Below are 13,433 nucleotides of genomic sequence, written 5' to 3'. Positions count from 1 at the left end.
CTGCTTTAATGACAAGGCTGCACAGACTTTTAATAGTACTTGGCAGTGAAATTACTTGTCTAGCTGTGGAGCACCAGCTTTTTTTTTTTTTTTTTATAAAAAAACAAAACAAAACAAAAAAGCCCACACAACACGGGTAAAGTCGTGTGTCCTGAGCTTGCTCGAACTGAAAGGTGTGTGTGCCTTGTTCCAAGAAATGGAACTGCGTGTCAGCATTATTCTTTCAAGAGAAGATGATTAATTGGCCATCAAACTCTGCATCTGAGGTGAAGATGATAATTGGTTTCTTAGGAAATCTGGCTGCAACTACAGGAAAGAATCTCTAATGGACCGAAACAGAATGGCAAGAAGCGTGAAAACAGCAACTGATGTTATGATTACTGGGGGTTATCTGGCATTAATGCCCAATATTTGCTCCCCTTTTGTGGTCTCTGCTAACAGTAAGGGAAACATCTGGCTCTTTAGCTCCCAAACACTCCATATTTTCACTAGCCTTTTGTTAACTTTGTCTATGTGCCACATGGTGCTGAGCAGGTACAGCCAGCTGAAAACTGCTGCAGCCAAAAATGACACCATGAGTGATGAAAATGAGCCAAAACACGAACGCTGCATGCGCCAACTCCATAAAGCTCTGCACAGCTGCAGGGAACTGCAAACTCACGGCACTCCTCTGTGGGATCGTCACATGTGATGCCTATAAATATGTTTTTATAACTTCCTTAAGTAACAAAGTTCTCTCCCTTTTAAAAAGTGTGCTTTCAGCATTGTGATACCTTTAATGTCTTGCTGGCTTCATGCTGCACTTGTAATTTAGAAAAATGTGTTTAACTTCGAGGCCTTCAGCTCATCTTGGAAGTAACTTCTGCATTTAGCCTGCAGTCATTCAGGGGCTTCCTGCCTCTCCCCTCTTATTATATACACTCCCTCAGCCCCCCCCTCCCCTTCCAATCTCTGCGTTAGCGAGTCAGCACCAAGTGAATCCTTCAAAAAGACGACAGGAGGAGGCAATGAAAGCTCACGCTTTCAGAAAACACAGGGTTCCGCTTTTCTGCTCAGGCACGGCAGCAGTGGGGCACGCTCGGGAGACAGGAAGTCAAGTTCAGGGAATCCGCAGCTCTTCAGGAATACAGAACGATCCCTGATGAGCGCCGAGCCTGAAGACAGGATGCCACTGTCTCCCCTCGGCAGAGCTAGTGCTTTCAAAAGCAGGAGGGCCTGCAGCTTTTGCTCTGTTCAAGAGGCCTTAGCATGCAAGGGATGAGGGATGATTGCACCTGACAGGGCTGAGGCCTGTTGACATCCGATTCTCATGGGAAAAAAATGTGGAAGGGAAGCGGGGGAGGGTATAATGAGTTATGAGGTTTTCACTGTAGAGAAGATACAATGTGTCATAAAATGTGGGAATGGCCAACAGAGAAGAGCAAGGAAAATAAAAATCCTGGAATGAGCCATTAAGATACACCTGCTGCGATACTTCTGAATGTATGTACTTCATGGTACTTTCTTCTGAGCAGCTGGGGAAAAGCTGCCGACACAAAATTACTGCAAACTCATTAATGTGTCCTACACAGACATGCAAACAAAAAGGGGCCATTAAGGGTCCATTCCTCTAAATGTTTGCCCCGCCACATGCCTGCCTGGAATTCCTGCCACGGAAAAGTGACAACCGTGTCTGCAGATTTCTCTTGTGAATCCAGTATGCCAGATTCCAAACAACAGGGTTTAGAGAGATGGAAAACAAACAAACAAACAAACAAACAAACGAAATCTGTCCATTATTGGTCCAACAACCAGAAACAAGCGAAACCAATAAGGTCCTGTTTTGGACCACGGAGCTAGGTCCAGTTTACCCAGCGCCCTTTGCAGATCTGTGCGATACACAAGCAGTGGACTTCGGACTAGTTTGTTTTGTTAGATATACCTCCATTAAAATATATTGGAAATATTTGCAGGGAAAACTGTGATAAATCTACTCAGCGATAACAAGAAAAAAAAAAAAAAATCTAACATACATGCGATCCGCAAGTGGGCTTGACAAGCGAAGTCCTCAGTCAAAGCAAACGCATTTGACGCAACTCGCAACTTTAAAGAAAATGATCCAGATTCATAACATTTATTGGCTTCTTCCTCTGGCCGCCACCTCTCCAGCACATTTCATGACATTCAACGTGGGATGTTTCCTTTGCTTTGGCTCCGAGTACAGCTATTTCCTAATATTACAAAATTCTAGTCTACAAATCTAAAAGCACAACAGGTATTTAATATGGGCCTTGTGCTCTTTGTTGTTGCTGCAACGTTAAGCGTTTGCGCTCTTTTGTTGGCCAAAGACCGCTTCCTGTCAGGTTACCTTCAGGTACACTCAGGTTTCCAAAAACTTCAGCGGTCTGACAGCTGCTCATAGCCTTTTAAGGACAGCCTGCCAACTCCAGGTGGTGACCCTGTGTTCCAGTAGAAGCCAGTCTTGTTTGGCTTTTCTACACTGGGGCCATATCTGCCAAGAGTGGAATGTGAGGATGAACCAGTTTGTTTTCATGATAGCACACCGGATTGCTGTGGAAGACTCACTGCAGAGGAGTGACTTATTCAATTCCTGGAGGATGCATAAATATTTGGCTGACTTGCCCCACTTTTGAAATAACTGGAGATTTTCTTTTTTCCTTGAAGTTCAATTACTTAAAACAAAACAAAAACAAAACAAAACAAAAAAAAACAACACCACTTGATTCGAGCTTATGTGTCCTGCCATAGCCAGAGGGATTTCTGTGAGCACAGAATGAGTTTGTATCTAGTCACAAGTCATCCTGACTGCAGAGAGAAACATTTTCTGGCCTGACGTTACATAATCCTGTTTTTGTTGTGAGTGTTGTTCGCTGGTTGTGGCGGACGATGACAGACAATAACTAATTGATCAGATTTGCTGTGGTTGCGACCTCCTGTGTTGGGAGTTAACTGATGAAGTTGTGATTGATTATTAGCGCTAAAAGCAAAGATCCAGTTGTACAAACATGTTACAACACCCCACCCTAAAGGGGTCACTGCTACAGGAAGATGTCTGCTATAGGGAGAAAGGGGCTATAATCAGCAGCAGTCAGGAGTTAACAGATTCAAGAAACTAATGAACCATGATATCACTTTCACACCTTTATAATGCTGCACTTTGCATTGTGGAAATCATTACTGATAGCAGCATACTGGCAATGCATTCATTTAGTCAGCATTTCCACTTTGACAACTGAAAGTTGATTAACACACATTATCCTCTACACTCCTATTTTCTGTGTGATCCAAATGTCATGCCACACGACTATTATTATAGTACATTCCCCTACATTCATTGACAACCTTTATTCTATGCTGCTTCAACCCACGTTCTTCTAAGACTAAGGCTCCTGCCACAACTGCCCACCATGCTACGAGCATGCATGTTGAAAAAGTAGTTCATCAATAATGACTAAATAATCTTGCAATTTGTCTCCAAGGAACAACGTCGTGGTAAGCTGCAATTACCATCCAATACTGCTATACTTTTTATGTCAAGGTAACTCCAGGGTGACTATTTTGAGCAACAATGTTGCCAATCAGTTATCGTGATTACTTTCTATTCATTTTTGTGAATAAAACATCCCAGTCACATCTTCCTTGTGTCTGAGTTAAGATCCATGTGCAAAGGTTTTGTTCTGTCCAGTCATCAGTAGAAAAACTGTATTTAGTAAACCAGGATCAAAAACTCTTAACTGGACAGAAAAACAAAGCACTGTTTGCATAAACTTTGCCTGATGAGGGTCTGAGGCCCAACATGTTATAAGTAAAACAAGTCAATTCTTTCTGTGCATGTTTACTTCAAATAAGCTTACAGTAAACAATAATATTTGCTCCATATTGATATAATGGCATCAGAAAGTTGCTGCAGATTTGTCGACTGCACGACCATTATGTGAAGGTGCTCTATTGGATTGAGATCTGGTGATTGTGGAGGTCACCTGAGTTCAGTCTCACATTCAAGATCCAAGTTTTGTGACATGCTCTGTTATCCTGCTGAAAGCAGCCATCAGGAGACGGGGATGGACATGGTCAGCAACAAAATCTAAGTAACTTCAGGTGTCTAAAGGATGCTCAGTTGCCATTAGGAGACCTAAGTGTGTCAGGAAAATATCCCTCACACTATTATACAACCAGCCTGAAACGATAATACAAGGGAGATGGCTCCATTTTTTCATATTCTTTATGCAAAATTTTTCCAATTTTTTTTTTATTTTCTGATTTTGGTGAACAAGTATCATCTACTTCAAAGTTTAACATGTTGTGGGTTCAGAGATGCTGTTCTGCACACCATGGATGTAACAAGTGGTTATCAGACAAGCCAACTCACCCTCACCTCAAATTTCTTCTGTTGTCCAATTAGCCTCAATTTCCCCTTTCTTAACTGACAGTTGTGACACCCACGTGGTCCCCTGCCACTGTAGGCCATCTGCTCCAACGTTCAATATGTTGTGGCTTCGGCGATGCTCTTCTGCACACCTCTTGTTGTAACAAGTGGATATTGAGTCACTGTCGCCTTCCCATCAGCTTAATTTTTTCATACCAGTCTCTGTATCCCCCCCAACTTCTCTTCCGCATCCTGATGCTCACTTTGAACTGCAACAGGTTCTTATTGATCAGTTCTTCATGCCTAAAATGCACCGAGTTGCTGCTATATGGCTGATTAGAAACTCTCATTAACCAGCAGTTGAATGGTACATAATGAAGCACCTGATTAATGTGCAAACTGGAATTTTCACATGTACCACAATGCTTGGTTATAAGAACTGGTCCTGAATGTCTCAGTACTGACATCAATAATCAGTCCGCTGTATTTATAATCCGAGAAGGATTCGTGGTGACTGTATCAGTGTGTCAGCTTATATTTTATGGAAGGATTACTGAAAACAGTGCTGCAGGGGTGTCTGCAGTGTCATGCTTACACTTTGATCTTAGGAAGAAGGCTGATGCATTTCTTCATCATTCCCCCCCCCGCCCGCCCGCCCGGGATTCATGGCTGCCCGTCACATGGTTTTTCCAGCATTTATTTGATTACAGATGCCATGCTAATCTATTTACAAATGTAGGACTGCTGTTGCCAAGCGCCTTCGATTCACTTCACTGAGTCCCATTTGGCACGAGTCAATACCAAAACAGGAAGTCAATAACGTCACTATCTCCCTATTCCCACTTTCCCTCACTCTGCTGCTTCCGGGGAGTAGACTCTACTCAACACACACACTCTGTAACTCATAAAGTCCCCCCACCCAGAGTCTAGTGGAAATACTTTTAACAGCTGCCTTTAGAATGAAGTACCACTACACCAGTGTATACTCCCAAGAGAACACACACACACACACACACGGCTGCAGATGTAATGAGGGCGTCCGGTACCCTAGCAGGGGCCCTGGCTCACACAGGAAATGGAGCAGGCAGATAAGGAGCTTTCTGCTGGCCAGATGATGAGGACTCGGTGGAAAGAGAAAGCACGAGCATGACTGGCACCGAGAAGTAGTATATATGAGAAATCGAGCTTCTGCAAAGTCATAGTTATTCCACCACAGTAACTGCACTGCTCTGCTGACGCTGGATTTCGAAATAATTGGGTAAGCTTAACAGCGAGATAACTTCAACTGGTTATGTCTAAACCAGAAGCTGATGAAATCTTACATAATCTAATACGACAGCCATACATAAACCCCTACCTTCATGAATGAGTTAGACTGCTGTTGATTCAACTTGAATTTATTTTTAGAGGCAGCAGTCTGTGGTGCTTTTATTATTATTATTATTTATTTATTTTTAACTGAATTATATTGAGAAACGTCCTCTACTATCTCGAGTATCATCAGTGACATCAATGAGGTGGAAAAAATACCAGAAACTGTACGACAACCCATAGAGGATCAAACACTGATTTCTGAGAACAGATGGTTATGCTAACTTTACATTTAACACCCCCCCCCAAAAAAAAAACAAAAGAAGCACAACTAATCTTTAAATGTAAATAAATGTGGAATGCATTTGTTTGCAAATCATATAAACTCTGTATTAGGGCTGGGCTATATCATACCGTTCACGGTAATACCGGTGTAATTTTGGGCAACGATAAGAAAATGAAATATCGCGATAGAATATGGGTAAAACGCGAATGCGCAGCCCTATGTTTACATACGCACATGGCGGCGACACAGAATGAGAAGAGCGAAAGTGGATCGTTGAATGAAACAGATGAACCAGAACTAGTTTGTAAAAATGCTGCAACTTCAGTGGTGTGGAACTGGTCTGGCTTTCATCCGTCAGATACACAACAAAGCACTATTTTTGGTAGAGCATGCTAGCAGGCCGTCGTTATTACCGTGTTGTTTGGAAAATACGGCACACTTAAAATCAATCCTTTGATTTTTCTGAAAATCGACAGTGCCCCTTATAATCCCGTGTGCCTTATGTATGAATTCTGGTTGTGTTTACTGACCTCGAAATGAAAATCTGTCAAATGTTTCAGTACGACTTTGCTAAGCTACGAACCCGCACCGCTTGATGGATTGTCGGAGCATTACGGCTATTGTAGCCAGGCGCCTCGCGGAGTCATATGTACTGTGCTTCAACATAATATTACCGTATTGTGTGTATAAGCTATTTTTAAGTTTTGTGGATATTATACATGGTTATGCTGAGGATATGTCGGCCAGTTTCCACTGGAAATGCCTTTTGGTTAAACTGTCAGCAAGGAATTTGCATTTGCACTGTTACGTTTTTATATAACTAATGCACATAAAAAAAAAAGCTGCTTGTTTAAGTGAAAATACATTGATGGGTTTGTTGCACTAATAAAGTTGTGGAGTTGTAAAGTATTTTGTCTAGTGTCAATTATATCGTCAGTTATATCGTTATCGTAAATTTTCAAATGTATATCGTGATAAATATTTTTGGTCATATCGCCCTGCTCTACTCTGTATGTAATTGAGAAAAAACACAAAGGCAGTTTTGGGTCTTTGCATTTCATGATGCATGACCTATCTGGACTGCAGGCAGGCCACCTTAGCAGCTGGTCTTACTACTCAACCGTACTGCTACAATATGTGCAGAATGTGAATGACATTACAGTTCTTGAGTAAACAAAGCCGTCCCAGAAAGAAGGGAAAACCTGTGTGGCAGTAAATGCTTAAAAACCTGTTTATAACATTCATGTCGCCTTCACTGATCTCCAAGTTACCAATGTCAGTGGTCATTGCAGGCTGTATGTTGACAAATTATCCAGATAGCAGCATTGCAGCATCCATGACTTCCAAATCAAAATTCCAAGTTTTCATTCATCCACCACAGTTTTTCCACTTTGACTTCAGTCCATCTTTTATGAGCTGGGATCCTGAGAAGCTGATAGCATTTCTGGATCTCTCACATTGTGTTTTAACTCACATTTGTAAATGCAGTTTTTGGTACGTCTCCCATAGCCCACGCAGATTTTTTTTTTTTTTTTAAACTCAGAAGAGCATTTGATTTTAAATGCAGAGCCGCCCCAGGGCCCAAAAAAGAAAAATCAGGGCCGATAAATATTGGTTTTTGGCCTCGTGTGCAGGGATTTCTCTGGATTCTCTGAATCTGTTAATGATACCATGTACTACAGATAATGAGAAGCCTAAACTTTTACTTTTTGAAACATCCTAGTTAAACTGTTGCCCATGCGGTCTTTTGCAGAGCGCTGAGCCTCTTCCCATCTTCTGACTGAAAAGCCTCACAGGGATGTTCTTTTTATACCCAATCATATTACAAACTAACCTAATTATTTCTGAGATGTTCTGCCAGAAACCTCCCTTCCTCCCCCCACAGTACACAGACTTTACAGTCTTTCGTGGCCCCAGTCTCAGTTTATCTGATCATTCATCTCGGTGCTATTTTCAATTACATTTCTATTTACATTTTTGCACACATGCTATTTTTCCTGAAAACAGCCAATACCGAATAGCACATCACAAACACTTTAGTTATCAAATCTGAGTCAGAGGCTCACTCATGTTGAGCAAACGTTTCAAAATAAGTTAAATAACAGTTTGCGAGGAGAAAGAAGAAACATGCACGACACTGGTTCAGTCTCTTAACCACATAGAGGAAGTCAACCAAATCCTCAAGCACTTAAAGCAACATTTTTCAATACAGAAAGTGGAAAATCCATTCTGCAAGCTAGAGCATATAGTCAGGACTGGATCATGTGACCCTGAATCCTCCCTTTGTTATGCTGCAATAGGTGTAGGCTGCTGGGGGATTCCCATGATGCATTGAGTATTTCTTCTTCAGTCACCTTTCTCCCACACCGTGTGTTAATAAACCTCTCTGCATTGAATCATTACTGTTATTAATCTCTGGCTCCCTTCCACAGCATGTATTTTGTCCCATCTTCCTCCCCTCACCCCAGCTGGTCGCGGCAGATAGCCTCCCTTCTCAGAGCCTGGTTCTGCTCGAGGTTTCTTCCTTCCCACTGTTACCAAAGGGCTTGCTCATAGGGAGTCATGACTGTTGTAGGGGCTACCTTACAATATAAAGTATGCACACAAAGCTTCCATTAAATGCATGTAAAATTATCCATCCATTCTCTTTCACTTATACTTATTAGGGTTGTGGGGAGGCTGGAGTCTATCCCAACTGCCATAGGGCGAGAGGTGGGCTACACTTTGGACAGGTTGCGAGACGGTCACATGACTAACACAGACAGACAACCATTCAGACCTATGAGCAGTTAAGAATCACCACTTAACATAACCCCACTGACTGCATGTGTTTACAGTGTGGGAGGAAGCCAGAGTACCTGGAGAGAACCCACCTAGACACTGAGTGAGAAAAAAAAAATCATTATCAAAGAATATGGGCAAAACGGAAGCAACACTTCCTTTATAATTTTGTTGACCTTGACTACAGGTTCACTCTTGCCCGTTTGTTTTCCTCTCTCTGCCGTCTTCATTGTGCTCACTTCTGTTCTCTCCGACTTTGTGCTGTTACCCAAAAGTTCAACTGTAACAGCGAAGCAGAACTTACAAACCAATGAAAGGCATAAACTGCTCCTCATTTATAACAATATTCAGACTGACTACAGGCTGCTACTGGACGTAAACTTCCTTTCGACTTGCTCTCACCTGGATCAGGAGCTGTACTGCAGACAAACAATGAAGCGCAGAACCGGAATAGAAATCTTTAACAAACTAAAAAGTGCGCAAATAAAGTACATCAGCTCCTTTGCTGGTATATCACTAGTTGCCAGCAGACTAGTGGCTTGAAAAGCTAAAATTAGCAAATAATCTCTGGTGATTTAGGCTACATTAGCTAAGCTAATCACTGATTTGTGTCATGAACAGTGTTGGTCAAGTTACTTGAAAAAAGTAATCAGTAACTAATTACCGATTACTCCCCCCAAAAAGTAATCCCGTTACTTTACTGATTACTTATTTTCAAAAGTAATTAATTACTTAGTTACTTAGTTACTTTTTTAAAACACGATTTACAACCTGAAGAGGTGATAAAGCGATAGATCTTTCAGCCCAATTCTACTTTTTCTACATAATCCATCATACAAAATGTAATCAAATGGAAACGTCTCTTTTTAAAACTTGTTTTATTAGTTTTAACCTTTTAACTTTATGCATCAAGCAAAAATTAAATTATATGCAACATTCTCTGACTGGAAGAAATTTGTTTAACATTTAAACTTATTTTCTGCACATTCCAGCACATAAAATATATTTTTTTTGTGTGTTTACACTCAGTCTTTCAAATAGATGCAAATAAAACACAGCAGAAAATAAATAACATCAAAGATTAGCGGTCCTGTTGCTCTATTTTCACCTGTAAAGCAGGAGTGGCATAGGCGGAGGTTTACCCTGGTGCAGGTGTGCCGCAGCGGTCAGTGGAAGAATCCGCGAGTTTCTCTGTGAGTTTCCCATTACATCTTAGCGCACTTGGTGCTTGCTTGGAAGTTTAGGGGGTTTTTTTCGCTGTAAAAAGAAGTTTTCTTCCCACGCACAACGGACACTAATGTTTTTGTCACTTTTTATGGAATCAAACTCAAAATAAGGTCAGTACTTCCACGCTTTAAACGCTGCATGCTCATACTCTCTCTGCACTCAATATATGATGCACTGTTGATCTGCACACAGCTGTTGTCACGAACGTTGCACTCGCTTACGTCACTGTCATGAGACATTCTTGCAAAAAAAAAATCATGGTTTTAGTAACGCAGTAACGCAGCGTTCCTACGGGAAAGTAACGGTAATCTAATTACCGTTTTTGCAATAGTAATCCCTTACTTTACTCGTTACCTGAAAAAAGTAATCAGATTACAGTAACGCGTTACAAGTAACGCGTTACTGCCCATCTCTGGTCATGAAATTACCCCTGCATATTCTTTCTGGTGCAGCAACTCAAGTCTTATCTAGAGTATTAATGACAAACCACACTGCTGAAGAAGCAACTCCTCTGTGAGAGACTGAATCATCATAACACCAAGAACACTGGGCAGTTTTCTTTAGGGGTGGTGTGATGAAATTGAGGGACACTTGAGCACCCCTAAAAAGAGTCTGAACTCGCCTATGTAAGATACCGATACCAGCATCGGCATCGATACCATCGATATTTCGATCTGCCCACCTCTACCATTCATGCATAACTCTACTACTACACTCTGTTTTATAGCTAGGTCTGTAAAAGATTTCCATCCTCATATGATTAAATACTTGAAATCGCAGGAATATTCAACTCAAAAATCACAAGTCAAAAAAGAGCAAACAAGTAAATCTTTACACTTGAGGACCTGTTCAGACATTATCGCAAACAAACAAAAACAAAGGCTGGCTGCTTATCTGTCCATCATCTAAGGGACTTATCAAGAAAATCCTTCTGCTCCAATAATCAAGAATCTCATCATTCCTAGAATAAACGCTCCGTTCTTCGGGCTCAGAGTTCTTGAAGCCTAGAATGAGCCAATAGGCCAATTCCTGTTCTTGGAATAGTTTTCTCAGAATTCTCCCACTTCTCACTACTTCCAAGCCTCGAAGTAGAAAAACAGGCCAATAATGTCGAAAACGATATGATAACTTAAAGCTGGTGTTTAAAAGTGTGGGGACAGAGTTTGCACGGCTATTTTTACTTAAAGCAAACAACAAAGTACTGAAATATTTGAGAGAAACGCACTTCCTCCATCCTTAACTTGGAAAGTGCGGCGATATGCGCGTTAAAATGTGCTCGGATGGCACGGCATGACTCTTTACGCTGAGCCAAGTTTCTACTGTGTACATTTTGTCAAAGACCGGCCAGCGTTTCCGACTCTCGCGGCCAAGCAGTTTCCCGTCAATACACCGTGTTTAACTACGACACACGAAACAAACATGCCCCCCTTCCCTTCCATTTTCTAGGGGGGCGATAAAGACAAGCTCGGCCTGTGCTGCAGCCCATCAGCTCAGCCGCTGACAGTGATGCAAAGAGAGCAGTAATGCGCCAGAAATCGATACAATATTTCCGCTCGGCATTCAGGACCGTTTCGGAGCACAGCCACCATTTGCGCACTCGCAGTACACAGGGCAAAAAAGCCTCCAGGTAGAGTCTCGAGACTGAAAGATTTTTATTTATTTATTTATTGTTAGCCAACATAACCCAGAAACGAAGAAGTGTAAAAGACACGGACTCTCAGGGCCTACCTGCTCTTCCTCCGCTGATAAAGTAGCTGCCATGATTCCCGTCAAATCTTTGACCACTTCTTTTTTTGTTTCCTTCCCGACACTGATCCGTTTCATACAGCAGAGGATGGCGGTGATGTCGGTGTGTCTGTCCCTCGTGTGAAAAAACGGGGTTTGGAGGAGGAGGTGGAGGAGGTGGTGGAAGAGGAGGGGGAGGGTTGTCCCTCTCGCTCACAAACTTGAAGGCATTTAAAAACGCCACAGTTTTCAGCCGAGTGTGTTTGCTTCTGATACCGCCTGCGATCGCGAAGCACGCGGGCCAATTAGCATAAATCTACCAGTCTACAAACTCGAGCGAGCCGCTGATGTGTCAGATTTCACCGAGAAGGAAATTAGAAATGGAAAAGGGAAGGAGGGGGGAAAAGCACGGCGCTCGGAACAGCCTAGACGAGGACTCGCTTCATTCAGCTCGGGTTCAGACCGTGTTCAGCACACGTCGGACTGCGGCTGCCCGCTGCCTCCTCCAAGCCATGTATCGCAAGTTTTGAAGCTGTGAACCTCGCCTTTATGCTGTGAGACGGTGACACGCGCACGACCCTGAGCACCGCGAGAGACAGCAGGCTTTTCTCTCTGCGTATTGCTGCGCCCCCCCCTAGTGGATAAGTCGAGAACATGACGAAAGCACACTGACCTCCGCCTTCATTCATAAAAATAGAAAACTAACAGGGGAAAAAACGTCACTCTTAGCATCGGTTAAACATAAAAGGATGCTTTGCTTGAAAAAGAACACGTGAAAAGTGCGTTCAGTGATATGCATTATTATAATATGTTTCCTGTAAGTACAAAATTTGAACTCTGTTAATCTCAATTTAGCTAATTAAGTGAGTAGTTTTGACTAGGGAGGCTATATTTCAAGTGAAATTTATAGTTTTTCAGCATTTATCCTAAAGCACCTGGAACGTTTTATTTTTATATTACTACTACTAATTCTAGCAAGTTTGAATGAACATTTAATGTTTACTAGAGTTGGGCGGATCAATCCAAATATTTATAGTATCAATAGCAATGCTGGCATTACTTTTTCTATCCTCTAAGTTGGGTATGGAGCCCACTGGTAAATTATTCTTTTGGAAATGGAAAAAAATAAACCTCAAACATACACTATGGTACATTTAAACCACATAAGTTTACCCAAAGTGCATAAGAGAGAGACCTATCTCTGTCACAGTTATGAACATGCATGAACAGGTTGAATGTGTGTTTTGTTGTATTAACTAAATATCGTGGAAAGTAATCACAACCCGTAAATAAGCTGCGTTTTTAGGTTAAATGTGTTTTGGTATCAGCGAGTCTGGCCCTGTATTTACTTACTTTCTAATATTTCTAAGGTAATGTAGGTAAAGAAGCAAAAGGTGTAAACGTACACTTTGTAACGTTTGTAACTTTGTAAACGTACACAGGTGTAAACGTCTAGCAGCAAGGCACTAGCTGACTGAAAATATATCTTTGCATGCTAGCTATATTTTCAGGTGAGGATGTAGGGCTATTTTTAAACATGTTAACTAAAAAATAGAATCTTAGTAACACACCTTGTTGAGTGTGAGGAGTTAGCTAAAACTGATGGCTATTTTATGTAAGAGCTAGTGCAATTAAATTGTTAGCTTAGCATATTTTAGCGTACAAGGTAGAGATTTGTTAGCCCACCTTCTCTCCTATGGTAACAAAAAAACAATAATTTGAAAGTCTGGAGGCACT

General features: G+C 41.6%; 1 protein-coding gene across 1 annotated transcript in view; it reads right to left on the bottom strand.

Annotated features, from left to right (window-relative positions):
- ptpn9a (protein tyrosine phosphatase non-receptor type 9a) overlaps positions 1 to 12,305 on the bottom strand; it is a 28,580-nt gene extending 16,275 nt beyond the window's left edge. Inside the window, exon 1 of the mRNA XM_085412804.1 lies at positions 11,700 to 12,305. Within this exon, the coding sequence (XP_085268930.1) occupies positions 11,700 to 11,795 (96 nt within the window). The 5' untranslated portion in view covers positions 11,796 to 12,305. The remainder of the gene's footprint in view (positions 1 to 11,699) is intronic.
- Between the last annotated feature and the right edge of the window lie 1,128 nt (positions 12,306 to 13,433).

The sequence above is a fragment of the Rhamphochromis longiceps genome, linkage group LG7 (genome assembly GCF_057381845.1).
Source record: "Rhamphochromis longiceps isolate RC_006_pf linkage group LG7, R_longiceps_female_GT1.1, whole genome shotgun sequence".
Classification (NCBI taxonomy): Eukaryota; Metazoa; Chordata; class Actinopteri; order Cichliformes; family Cichlidae; genus Rhamphochromis; species Rhamphochromis longiceps.
The sequence above is the reverse complement of the archived record's forward strand: the minus strand, read 5'-3'. Positions and strand labels throughout refer to the sequence as shown.